The sequence below is a fragment of the Pristis pectinata genome, chromosome 11, assembly GCF_009764475.1.
Source record: "Pristis pectinata isolate sPriPec2 chromosome 11, sPriPec2.1.pri, whole genome shotgun sequence".
Classification (NCBI taxonomy): domain Eukaryota; kingdom Metazoa; phylum Chordata; class Chondrichthyes; order Rhinopristiformes; family Pristidae; genus Pristis; species Pristis pectinata.
Window position 1 is genome coordinate 3,869,150 of NC_067415.1, and position 14,189 is coordinate 3,883,338.

The 14,189-nt window shown below is 47.6% G+C and overlaps 1 protein-coding gene across 1 annotated transcript in view; it reads right to left on the reverse strand.

Moving 5' to 3' along the window:
• Nucleotides 1-1,541, reverse strand: part of LOC127575719 (transmembrane protein 164-like) — an 86,641-nt gene extending 85,100 nt beyond the window's left edge. The window contains 3 exon segments of the mRNA XM_052025718.1: nt 1,136-1,316; nt 1,318-1,409; nt 1,411-1,541. Of these exon segments, the coding sequence (XP_051881678.1) occupies nt 1,136-1,316; nt 1,318-1,409; nt 1,411-1,497 (360 nt within the window). The 5' untranslated portion in view covers nt 1,498-1,541.
• Nucleotides 1,542-14,189: the final 12,648 nt, after the last annotated feature.

The window sequence follows — 14,189 nt, forward strand, 5'->3', positions numbered from 1 at the left end:
CTTGGATTCCAAGTTCATAACACCCTGAAAGTGGCTACACAGGTTAATAGGGCAGTAAAGGTGGCATATGGCATGGTTGCCTTCATTAGTCGAGGCACTGAGTTAAGAGTCAGTAAGTTATGTTGCAGCTTTATAAACTTTAGTTGGGCCACATCAGGAGTATTGCATTCAGTTCTGGTCGCCCCATTATAGGAAGAATGTGGAGGCTTTTGGAGAGGGTGTAGAAGATGTTCACCAGGATGCTGCCTGGATTAGAGGGCAGGAGCTATAAGGAGAGGTTTGAACAAACTTGGGTTGTTCTCTCTGGAGCGGCAGAGGCTGAGGGGAGATCTGATAGAGGTTTATAAGATTATGAGAGGCATACATAGAGTAGACAGCCGGTGTCTTTTCCCCCAGGGTTGAAATGTCTAATACCAGAGGGCATGCATTTAAGGTGAGAAGGTTTAAAGGAGATATGTGGGGCAAGTTTTGTTTTACACAGAGAGTGGTGGGTGCCTGGAATGTGCTGCCTGGGGGGGGGGGGGGGGGGGTGGAGGCAGATACGATAGAGGCATTTAAGAGGCTCTTAGATAGGCACATGGATGTGAGGGTAGGATCCGGACATTGTGCAGGCAGAAGGTATTAGTTTTAGTTGGGCATTTTATTACCAATGTAATTGGTTCAGCACAACGTTGTGGGCCAAAGGGCCCGTTCCTGTACTGCACTGTTCTATGTAATAATGTGATAGAACAGGCAGCACAGGAGCAGGCCCTTCGGTCCACAACGTCGTGCCGAACTAAATAAATTAGTAATTAAATAAACTAATCCCCTTCTGCCCTGCACAATGTCCATACCCCTCCATTCTCTGCACATCCATGTGCCTATCTAAGAGCCTCTCGAATGCCCACTGCCTTCACCACCACCCCTGGCGGCACATTCCAGGCACCCACCGCTCCCTGTGTTAAAAAACTTGCCCCGCACACCTCCTTTAAACTTACCCCCTCTCATCCTAAATGCATGCCCTCTGGGATTGGACATTCCTACCATGACACCTATTTTAGTGTCATCTGAAAATTTACTAACCATGCCCTGGACATTCTCATCCACTTTAAAAGGTACGCATGATAAACAGGAGGAATAAAGGGGACTTACCTGTTAGAACGGTGACTACATGGCAAGGGTTCAGTATAAAGATGAGGGTTTTCGAGGCACATTTGAACCCAATTTCTGAACCAAAGGTCAAACACAGAGCAGCCTGCAGAAGGTTCCTGCCCATAGTGTCCTGATGCTCCGCCGCTGAGCCGCCCGAGGTTCCAATGCTCCCGGAATCCATCTCCTATCTTCTCGCAGGCCACCACGATCTGAAGCAAGGACACGGCGATCACGATGACGGTCTCCAGTAGCCGCTGTCTGGTCGAGAGGAAAGCGACCGCACTCCGGACCGCCGTTGCCCGTGATGTTCGGGTCTACCCCGCCGTACAGAGCGTCCAACAAGTGAGCCATTTCCATTCTGGACATCTTCAGAAGGTGAGGCAGCTGGGGCTGTGGCTCAGGGAGACTTCCAACCCTTCACCACCAACTGCAGAGAAAAGAGAATTTTTTTTTAAATCTATTGTTTTAAATGTTGCTCTTCTGACAGTGGGCAACTTCCATCTACGGAAAGGATCTCTCCCGGAAATTAGACTGGGACTCAAACCGCAAAATAATCCCCTCGAAAATAAATAACTTGTATTAATATAAAACAACTTCCTTCAGAAAAAGATCTCTCCCAGAAATTAAACTGGGATTCAAACCATAAAATAAGCCTCTTCCCTTAAAAAAGATTAATAATTTGAATTAATATATCTTTCCCTGAATCCCATGATTAATCCCTCCGTCCCAAAAGTTGTAAATGCTTTTGCCTCCCTATTCCACAAAGTTTAGGTTACCCCTCTCAGTCCTCCAGTCAGAAATTAAGAGGCTTGACGCTTTTAAAAGTTACTGCTTGAAACAAAAAGGGAGCCTCCGGGCCATGTTAGAGCGAGCTTGCCTTCTGCAGTACAGGCGCTGGTAAAAGCAAACGCGCCGCCCTGTCCTGAGAGATAACCTGCTTCCTCCCACACCTGGACCGGCCCGAGTGATCCAGTCACAATCGCTGCCCCGCCAACGCGAGGTGAGGTGAGGTGAGGTGAGGGGCAGCGCACCCTTTGCCCAGACAACAGGTCCGCTCTCCGCTCAAGTTACCATCACCCACCCCTCCCTTCCTTAGAGCCTGTGGGGAGCTCCTCCTCTTAAACTGGCTCCGTCTCTTCGCAGCTGTTCAACGTGGTTCTTTGATTTGATTTCCTGCTACATACGAGCTGATTTCTCTCTCTCTTCTAGAGCAGGGCTTTGTCTTCATCGCCGGCGCTGCATTCAACGAGTTCCCAGGGGCTCAGAGCAACAGGCTAGGCTAGGCTGCTTTTTTTTCCTCTCTCTGTGACTTTTGCTGTAAATATACATTCCAAAAACTATTTGTTTAACGACGCTACCATTTCCTGTTTCCCTAATAGAAACCTGTCTCCCTCTGCCAAGGGAGCCGCGTTTATTTTGTTGTGTACTAAACCGCTTCCTTTCCACATACTGGGAGGAGATCTTATAATTTTTTTTCATATATTTCTTGTTAGCACAGATCTCCTGCCTATTCCTGACATTTCCATTATTTCCTAATAGATGTTTTTAAAATTACTAGAGGCACAGGCATGAATGAAAGAGAAATGGAGGGGCTATGTGGGAGGGAAGGGTTAGATGGATCTTAGAGCAGGATAAAATGTCAGCACAATATTGTGAGCCGAAGGGCCTGTATTGTGCTGTAATGTTCTATGGTAGACAGCCAGAATCTTTTCCCCAGGGTAGAAATGTGAAATACTAGAGGGCACAGCTTTAAGGTGAGAGGGGGAAAGTTTAAAGGAGATGTGTGGGGCAGGTTTTTTACCCAGAGGGTGGTGGGTGCCTGGAACAGGCTGCCAGAGGTGGTGGTGGAGGCAGATACCATAGTGGTGTCCAAGAGACTTTTAAATTGACAGGCAGGGAATGGAGGGATATGGATCATGTGCAGGCAGAAAGGATTAGTTTAATTTGGCTTCATGTTTGGCACAGACATGGTGGGCCGAAGGGCCTGTTCCTGTGCTGTACTGTGTTCTATTCTTTTCCCTGCCTTCCTACCTGTAACATCCTTTGATGATTTCTAAAATATTCCACCCATAAAAACTGTCAACATGATAAAACTCCAATCTAAATTAATCTTTAGAACATAGAACATTACAGCACAGTACAGGCCCTTCGGCCTACAATGTTGTGCCGACATTTTATCCTGCTCTAAAACCTATCTAATCCTTCCCTCCCACAAAGCTCTTCATTTCTCTGTCAATCATGTGTCTATCTAAGAGTCTCTTAAATGTCCCTAATGTAGCTGCCCCCACAACCTCTGCCAGCAACGCGTTCCACACACCCACCACTCTCTGTGTAAAAAAAAAACTTACCTCTGACATCCCCCTTATACCTTCCTCCAATCACCTTAAAATTATGTCCCCTCGTGTTAGTCATTGTCACCCTGGGAAAAAGTCTCTGACTGTCCACTCGATCTATGCCTCTTATCATCTTGTACACCTCTATCAAGTCATCTCTCATCCGCCTTCACTCCAAAGAGAAAAGCCCCAGCTCGCTCAACCTATCCTCATAAGACAATCTTTGGTTGCCAAGATTAATCTAAATTCCTTGTGTCCAAACTACCTTAGCCAAACCAGATGCAATTTTGGTGGCTCAGTGGCACAGTTGGTAGAGAACCAGAGACCCGGGTTCAATCCTGACCTCAGGTGCTGTCTGTGTGGAGCTTGCATGTTCTCCCTGTGGCAAGGTGGGTTTCCTCTTGGGTGCTCTGGTTTCGTCCCACTTCCCAAAGGTGTGCGGGTTGATAGGTTAATTGGCCACTGTAAATTACGCTGATGTGCAGACGAGTGGTAGAATCTGGGAGGAGTTGATGGGAATTGGGGGGAGGGGTGGGGTAAGGAATAAAATGGGATTAATGTAGGATTAGTGTAAATGGAGGGGGTGGTCAGCACAGATTCAATGGGTTGAAGGGCTTGTTTCCGTCCTGCATTGCTCTATGACTCAATTGTTTAAATTTAAAACCCTAGTTCCAGAAATTAGTGCATCACTCTCAAACTCAGTTAGAAATTCTACCATATTATGGTCATTCTTTGCTTGAGGATTCTCTACTAATTAATGCTGTCGTATTACATCATTGTAGATATAAAAGGGGCTGTTCCCTAGTTGGTTCCATGATGTAATCTTCCAGGAAGTTTTAAATTAAGAAAAAGAAGATTTTTGTGTGCTACCATCCTGGCATCATTTTTCCATAATAACTCCGTATTCTTGGATTCCCTTAATATCTATACATCTAGTGATCTCTGTCTTGAATGTACAATGTGCAAGGTTAAGAGGGTTTAGAGCTTCAAGTTCCTAGGAGTGAACATCACCAATAGCTTGACCTGGTCCAACCACGTAGATGCCACGGCCAAGAAAGCTCACCAGTGCCTCTACTTCCTCAGGAGGCCAAAGAAATTTGGCATGTCCCCTTTGACACTCACCAACTTTTATCAATACACCACAGAAAGCACCCTATCTGGATGCATCACAGCTTGGTACGGCAACTGCTCTGCCTGGGACCCCAAGAAACTGCAGAGAGTTATGGACACAGCCCAGCACATCACGGAAACCAGACTCCCCTCCGTGGACTCTGTCTATACTTCTCGCTGTCTCCGTAAAGCAGCCAGCATAATCAAAGACCCCACCCACACAGGACATTCTCTCTTCTCTGCCTTTCCATCAGGCAGAAGATACAAAAGCCTGAAAACATGTACCACCAGGCTCAGGGACAGTTTCTATCCCACTGTTATAAGACTATCCTAGTATGATAAAGTGGACTTTTGACCTCACAATCTACCTCATGAGAAGCTTGCACCGTATTGTCTGCCTGCACTGCACTTTCTCTGTAACTTGATTCTGCTTTCTGTATTGTTTTACCCTGTACTACTTCAATGCACTGAGTAATGAATTGACCCGTACGATCGGTTTGCAAGACAAGTTTTTCACTGGACCTCGGTACGTGACAATAATAAACCTATTTCAATTCAAATTCCAATTCCAACACAATGGTGTAATCATTGAATTTTCCAGTTTCGGGTAACCCCCCCCCCCCCCACCTCCAGTGATTCCCCCCTCCCTCTCCTTCTGATCCAACCTACTCCCCCTCCATCCCCTTCTCTCTCCTTCTGATCCATCCAGGCCCTCTCCCACACACTGATCTCTTCCCCAAACCGCCCCCCTCCCCACCCACTGTCACCCTGTTTCTTTCCCCTCCCCCACCCACTCCATCTAGCCGTCACCAACACCTCCCTCCCACCGGGTCCCCCCCCCCCCCCCACTGTTCCCATCTGCCCTCCCCACCTCCCTTATTTGGTTCCAGGCTCCACCTTCCTCTCCTATCAGATCCCACCATCTGCAGCCCTGTGTCACCTCCACCCCTCACCTCCCAGCCTCTGTCACTATCTCCAGTCCCCCCTCCCCCATCTGCCCATCGCCTCTCCTCACCTGGATCCACCTATCACCTGCCAGCTCTTGCTCCCCCTCTTCCCCTCGGCCATCTCCCCCTGCTCTTTCAGTCCTGATGAAGGGTCTCGGCCCAATACGTCGACTGTCCGTTTCCCTCCACAGATGCTGCCCGACCCTCTGAACTCCTCCAGCGTTTTGTGAGTTGCTCCAGATTCCTGCATCTGCCGTCTCTTGCATCTCCTCTCTTCAGAGACATACTTTGTTTGCCCAATTCCACAGCAGCAGCACAGGAAGAGGCCATTTGGCCCAACACACTCACTCCACAGGAGCCACCTTCTCCCCTCTGTCATTTCACCCCATCAGCATTTTGTTCTCTCTCGGGGAAGTATCAAGCTTCCCCATGGATGCAGTTTGAACGTAGAACAGTACAGCACAGGAACAGGCCCTTCGGCCCACCATGTCTGTGCTGAACACGTTGCCAAATTAAATTAAATCTCTTCTTCCCGTACATGATCCATACCCCTCCATTCCCTGCGTATTCATGTGTCTATCTAAAAGATTCTTAAATGCCTATATCATATCTGCCTCCACCACCACCCCTGGCAGCCCATTCCAGCTACCCACCACTCCCTGTGTTAAAAAACTTGCCCCGCACGTCTCCTTTAAACTTACCCCCTCTCACCTTAAATGCATGTCCTCTGGTATTGGACATTCCTACCATGACACCTATTTTAGTGTCATGTGCAAATTTACTAACCATGCCCTGGACATTCTCATCCACTTTAAAAGGTACGCATGATAAACAGGAGGAATAAAGTGGACTTACCTGTAGAGCTGTGACTAGATGGCAAGGGTTCAGTAGATAGATGAGGGTTTTCGAGGCACACTTGAACCCAATTTCTAAACCAAAGGTCAAACACAGGCCAGCTGTTGTTGAACATTGAGGTGTGGGTCTTCAGGCTCCTGTACCTCCTGCCTGATGGCAGCATCGAGAAGAGGGCAGGGCCTGGATGGTGGGGATCCCTGATGATGTATGTCGCCTTCCTGAGACATCGCCTCTTGTAGATGTTCCTCGATGGTGGGGAGAGCTGTACCTGTGATGTATCTGGTTGTATCCAGCGCAACCACATCCTTCCTATACTCCTTCCTATACACAATACTCCAAGTGCAGTCAAACCAGTGTTTTGTAAAGTTGTGACATATTCTATGTCCTGACCTATGAAGGAAAACATGCCATACACCTTCTTCACCGCCCTATTGATCTGTGCTGCCACTTTCAGGGAACAATGGACTTGAAACCCAAGGTATTGGTATTGGTTTATTATTGTCACTTATACCGAGGTACAGTGAAAAGCTTGTCTTGCATACCAATCGTACAGGTCAATTCATTACACAGTGCAGTTACATTGAGTTAGTACAGAGTGCATTGAGGTAGTACAGGTAAAAACAATAACAGTACAGAGTAAAGTGTCACAGCTACAGAGAAAGTGCAGTGCAATAAGGTGCAAGGTCACAACAAGGTAGATCGTGAGGTCAGAGTCCATCTCATTGTATAAGGGAACCGTTTAATAGTCTTATCACAGTGGGGTAGAAGCTGTCCTTAAGACTGGTGGTACGTGCCCTCAGGCTCCTGTATCTTCTACCTGATGGAACAGGACAGAAGGGTGAATGTCCCAGGTGGGTGGGGTCTTTGATTATGCTGGCTGCTTCACCAAGGCAGAGAGAGGTATATAACAGAGTCCAAGGAGGGGAGACTGGTTTCCGTGATGTGCTGGGCTGTGTCCTAACTCTCTGCAGTTTCTCGTGGTCCTGGGCAGAGCAGTTGCCGTACCGAGCCGTGATGCTTCCAATCAGAAAAGCATCCTTCTGCCAATACCCTATCACCGAGCCAATTTTGGATCCAATTAGCCAGCTCGCCCTGGATCCCATGTGCCTTAACTTTCTGGGGCAGCCTACTGTGCAGGACCTTGTCAACTACCTTGCTAAAGTCCATATACACAAGGTCTACCACCTTGCCTTCATTAATCTTATATCTTCAAAAAACTCAAGCAAATTAATGAGGCAGGATTTCCCCTCCACAAAGCCATGCTGACTATCCCTGATCAGCTCCTGCCTTTCCAAATCGACGTAAGTCGTATCCCTCGGGATATTCTCCAGTAATTTCCCTCTCACTGATGTAAGGCTCATTGGCCTGTGGGCAGCTGGTTTATTCCTGCCGCCATTCTTAAATAAAGGAACAACATCAGCATTAACTAATAAAGTGAACATAGTCTTCTGGCCCCTCACCTGTTGCTAATGGAGATGCAAATGTCTCCATCAGGGCACTGGCTCTCTCCTCCCTCGCTTTCCATAGCAACCTGGGATACATCTCATTTGATCCTGGGGATTTATCAACCTGAGGTTCCCATAACATCATAGCAAGACGGCGCCGGAGTGTGGCGACTCATTGCAAGCTGCTCTCTGCAGATCTGCTCATTACTTTTACTATAATCGTTCCACTCTTTTAAATTTAAATTCTATGTCACTAAATATTACTAATGATGTTCTTTCAAATCTTCTTACAGGGCTGGCGATCTCCTGACCTCCAGGAATGACTGTGAAACGGACCTGACTCCTGGTACCCAGGCGGAAACGACCAGTGAGGCCTAGGACGGGCCCGTCCACGTGGAAACCTTCGCAGGGTGAAGAGCCAACCCTACGGAGCCCCCCATCGCCAAGACCCGACTGGAGATCCCAATACTGAGACCCAAGGACCTGGAGTGAAGACCCAACTAATGGGAGCGTCCAATGCCGACTCCCGTGTCCCGACCTGTCTGGAGGCCCGAGCAGTGAAGGCCGAGTCCCGAGGCCCGACCTGACATGAGGCCCAATACCAATACCTTCACCTCTCTAATACTGATCTGCTTCAGATTATCCACACATCTCCACTCCCCCCCCCCCCCCCCCCCCCGAACTCACTCTCTCCATGTCCTTCTCCTTGGCAAATACAGATGAGAAATATTCTTTTAGGGCCTGGCCCATATGTAGATTACTCCACTGGTCCCTAAGGGGACTCACTTTCTCTCTGGCTTCCCTCTCGCTTTTAATATACTTCACATGAACTGAGGTAGAGTGAAAAACTTGTCTTGGGATTCTCCCCAATCTTACCTGCCAAGGAAATTGGATGGCCTCTTTTTGCCTTCTTATGTTCTCTCCTACACACTCTACACTCCTCAAGAGACTCTCTCGGTCCCAGTTGCCTATTCCTGCCATAGGTTTACGATATTTTCCTGATCAAATCTGCACTATCCTTTGTCATCCAAGGTTCCCCAATCCTGCCATCTTTGCCTTACAACCTTAGTGCAGTATACTTGCCTTGAACTTTTACTACCATTCCTTTAAAGACTCCGACTTATTAGTTGTTGTTTTACCCACTCCTGACCTGCTTTTGCCAGGTCCTCTCTTACTCTATTGAAATCAGCCTTCCCTAATTTAGAACCTTATCTTAAGGACCAACCTTATCCCTTCCCCTAACTGCCTTGAAACTTCCTGAATTATGGTCACTGTTCTCAAAGTGCTCCCCCACTGACTCTTCCCTCACCCGCCTAGTTTTAATCCCCAAGAGCACTAGCCCATTCTTAGTAGGGCTCTTTACATACTGTTTCAAAGAACTTTCTTGTACACACTTAACAAATACGGTCCCACATAAGCCCCTTTCTCTAAGGTAATTCCAGCTGATATTGGGAAGGTTAAAATCCCACATTACTATACCCTATTATTTTTTTAATTTGCTGCAATTTCCTTACTTTTGTGTTCCCTGCTGACTATTGGTAGGTCTACAGTATAATCCCAGTGAAGTGATCACACCTTAAATTCTATACATACATCCTCAAGAGAGTTGTGGACACGGCTCAACGCATCACGGAAACCAGCCTCCCCTCCATGGACTCTGTCTACACTTCTCGCTGCCTCGGCAAAGCAGCCAACATAATCAAAGACCACACCCACCCTGGACATTCTCTCATCTCCCCCCTCCCATCCGGCAGAAGGTGAAAAAGCCTGAAGGCACGTACCACCAGGCTCAAGGACAGCTTCTATCCCGCTGTTATAAGACTACTTTATAGCCCCCTAGTATGATAAGATGGACTATTGACCTTACAATCTACCTCATTATGGCCTCGCACCTTATTGTCTGCCTGCACTGCACTTTCTCTGTAACTGTAACACGTTATTCTGTGACACAAGAAATTCTGCGGATGCTGGAATCTGGAGCAATACACAAAAAGTGCTGGAGGAACTCTGCGGGTCGGGCAGCATCCGTGGAGGGAAATAAACAGTCGACGTTTCGGGCCGAGACCCTTCATCAGGACTGGAAAGGAAGAGGGCAGAAGCCAGAATAAGAAGGTGGGGGGAGGGGGGAGGAGCGCACGCAGGCAGGTGATAGACGAGTCCAGGGGAGAGGGGGATGGTAGGTTGGTGGGTGGGGGGGGGGGGGAAGAAGATTGTATTAAGCTGAGACGGTGATGGGTAGAAGAGGCAAAGGGCTGAAGGAGGAGGGAATCCAGTTAGGAGAGGGCAGTGGACCATGGAATAAAGGATGGGGGAGGGGAGGGGAGGGGAGGAGATGGGCAGGTCATCAAGATGGGGGAAGGGAAGCCCCAGGAATAAGGGAAGACAAAGGAGTTGGGAAGACAAGAAGGGGAGGGGTTACCAGATGTTAACGGCCAGGAATTTGAAGCTGCTTATTCTCTCCATGTCTGACCCACCAATGAGAACCGGCACATTTGTCTCTCCACTTCCCCTTAACCTCCTCGCCCTTTCGCTAAGACAATTCTTAGAAGCTATCTCATGGATGCTTATGTGGCCTGGAGTCAAATTTTGTCTAATGAACAGTCCTGTGAAGTGCCTTGAGAGGTTTCACCAGACTAATGATGCTTAGGCATGGAAGTTGTATTATTATCTCAAATCATGATGCTAATTGTGAAGGAGGCACTGATAATTGAGAGCACTGTGCCAGTACATCTCAGCGTAATTCTACATCATTGCTTTCAGAATCTTACACTACTTGAAAAAAAATTAGACTTTCCCAATGCCATTGTACTGAATTGACTTTGACACAGACAATTAATGAACATAGTCTCCTAGGCAAATCAATTTTTCATGCTGGTTTGCTGTTAGTTATAATTCCTGTGTTTTGGTACATCCATACAAAACACAAATAAAAGTTGGAAGTTCATGGTGCGGTTTCACAGGATGCTGGTGAGGCCGCACTTGGAGTACTGTGTTCAGTTTTGGTCGCCCTGCTAGAGGAAAGGTGTTATTAAACTGGAAAGAGTGCAGAAAAATTTACAAGCATGTTGCCAAGATTTGAGTTACTGAGTTATAGGGAGAGGTTGGACAGGCTAGGACTTTATTCCTTAGAGCGTAGGAGACCTTATAGGGGTGCATAAAATCATGAGGGACATAGATAGGGTGAATGCACACAGTCTTTTTTCTGGGGTTGGGGAATCAAGAACTAAAGGGCATCGGATTGAGGTGAGAGGGGAGAGATTTAATAGGAACTTGAGAGGAAACATTTTTTACACAAAGGGTGTATGTGGAACGAGCTGCCAGAGGAAGTGGTGGAGGCAGGTACAATAATAGCATTTAAGAGACAGGTGGACAGGTACATGGATAGGAAAGGTTCAGAGGGACATGGGCCAAATGCAGGCAAATGGGACTAACTTGGATGGGGCATCTTTTTCGGCATGCACCAGGTGGGCCGAAGAGCCTGTTTCCATGCTGTATGACTCTATATCTATTATATGTGAATGACATTCCATATCAGCAAGAGGGGCATTTCAATACCTCAGGATATTTCATGCATTAGTTACAAGAAACTGCTATGAAGATATGCTAATCATGCAATCTGTTTTACCAACTATTGATTCTTCAATGGAAGGCAAAAGAGCAAAGTAACGCAGAAATAAAAACTGAAGAGGTCAGGCAGCATCTGTGAAGAGGAACATAAAGCTAACACCTCTGGCTGATGATCCTGCCGAATTGTAAAAGTCCTAATGTAACTAAGAAACCGCTGGAGGAACTCAGCGGGTCGGGCAGCATCTGTGGACGGAAATGGACAGTCGACATTTTGGGTCGAGACCCTTCATCTGGACTGAAAGAGGGGAGGTAGCCGGTATAAAGAGGTGAGGGGAAGGGGTGGAGCAAGAGCTGGCAGGTGATGGGTGGATCCAGGTGAGGAGGGGTGACGGGCAGATGGAGGAGGGGGGAGTGGGAGTAGCGACAGAGGCCGGGAGGTGAGGGGTGGAGGTGACACAGGGCTGCAGATGGTGGGATCTGATAGGAGAGGAAGGTGGAGCATGGAACCAAATATTGGAGGTGGGGAGGGCAGATGGGAACAGTGGGGGGGGGAGGGGACCCAGTGGGAGGGGGGTGTGGGTGATGGGCAGATAGAGTGGGTGGAGGAGGGGAAAGAAACAGGGTGATGGGGGGGGGTGAGAGGAGAGGGGAGCTTGGGTGTCTGTGGAAGCCTACCCAGTTCCACCTACGCATACCCAACCTCCCTTATTTAGTTTGCTCCTCCAGCTGCCCATCACCCCTCACCTGGATCCACCTATCACCTGCCTGCTCTTTCTGCAACCCTTCCCCTCACCTCCTTATACTTGCCATCTCCCCTCTAGTTTTTCAGTCCAGATGAAGGGTCTCGACCCGAAACGCCGACTGTCCATTTCCCTCCACAGATGCTGCCCGACCCGCTGAGTTCCTCCAGCAGTTTGCTTTTCGCTCCAGATTCTGGCACTTGCAACCTCATGTGTCTCCAAGTCCCAGTATAATCTTCTACAAATTTGGAAGAGCCACTTTTGCAATAGGTTGTAAGAAAAATATTTCAGTCATTGTCTCTTCTGTTTGGAATTTCCCCCTTCTTTATGCAACTGCTCAAGCGGTGGTACAGTTTAATCAAGGCAACAGGCCTCCTTTGACCTAGAATGTAGAACATAGAACATAAAACATGGAACGGTACAGCTTTGCACGGGCCATTCGGCCCACAATGTTGTGCCAATCTTGATGCCAATTTATACATGTTCTCCTCCTGTGTACCATCCAGATCCCTCCATTCCCTTCATATTCTTGTGTCTATCTAAAAAACTCCACTTACTAGGTTACTAGTTAAGCATATGGAGGAATTTAAAATAGAGCGATATGTGGGAGAACGGGGTTAGATGGTCTTAGGCAAGGTTTAAAGGTCGGCACAACATTGTGGGCCGAAGGGCCTGTTTTGTGCTGTACTGTTCTATGTTCTATGTTCAAACTGCCTGCTTCCACTACTACCCCTGGTAACCCATTTCAGGAATCTACCCCTCTCTGCATCAAAACACTTGCCCCTCACGTTCGCCTTTAAGCTCCGACCCCGCCCCCCCCACCCCCCACCAACCTTAAAAGCATGTCCTCTGGTGTTTGACATCTCTATGCTGGGGAAAAGATTCTGACGGCCTACCCTATAATTTTAAAAACCTCTTTCAGATCTCCCTCAGCCTCCGACATTCTAGGGAGAACAACCCAAGTTTGGGTTGGTTTAACCTGTCCACCTATTGTCAATATCTGGGAGCTATTTAGGAATCATGGCTGCCAAGTCATAGACTGGTATGAGGTTCACAAAACAGGATGCCATTTGGTTCATTGTATCTGCACCAATCAGGAAAGGGCTTTGCAGCCTAATTCCACCTCCCAAAACCTCCTGCAGGACACAGGACTTCAAGTACACATCCAAATACTGCTTCAACTTTTTTTCTTTCAAAAATAAACATTCATAATAACGAATATATACAAAGGAAGAAACAGTGTAAAACTTTTACATTCATGGTCATTACATTCAATGATGTTAACTTATGGCCGCCGCTGTCCGTAAGGAGTTTGTACGTTCTCCCCGTGTCTGCGTGGGTTTCCTCCGGGTGCTCCGGTTTCCTCCCACATTCCAAAGACGTACGGGTTAGGAAGTTGTGGGCGTGCTATGTTGGCGCCGGAAGCGTGGCGACACTTGCGGGCTGCCCCCAGAACACTCTACGCAAAAGATGCATTTCACTGTGTGTTTCGATGTACATGTGACTAATAAAGATATCTTATCTTGTTTTTCTTAAACCCTGGAGATAGTTTCAGACAAATGCTGCGTCAAAAGCCCTGGTTTGCACAACGGCGTATAAGAACTTTGGCTGCTGAACATGTTTATACAACTAGTGCAACACACTGAGTTCTGTAGTTTCTTCCTCTAACTCGGTTTTACACTAACCCTGCACTAATTTTGTATTCTGTATACACCGTTTTTTGCACTATTTATACTTGCACAATTTTTTTGTCTGCGTTTATTGTAAGTCCTCTGTGCTATGTATGTCCTCTGTTGTGTAAGTCTGGGGGAGATGACATTTCATTCCTCCATGTGTTTTTATAGCACGTGGGTGAATGACAATAAAGTAACTTGAACTTGAACTTGAAAAAAACCATAGCACCATTGCCACTCCTGTGGCTTCCTGGGGTGAGACACCCTTTCAATGTTCCCCATCTGACTCAGCCCCTCCAGGTGTGGTAGTGGAAGGAGCCTGGACTGTGGTGCTCCCCTGCACAGCCTTGCCATGGGCTGCACCGAGCTTCTGTACTCCTGCAGCTTC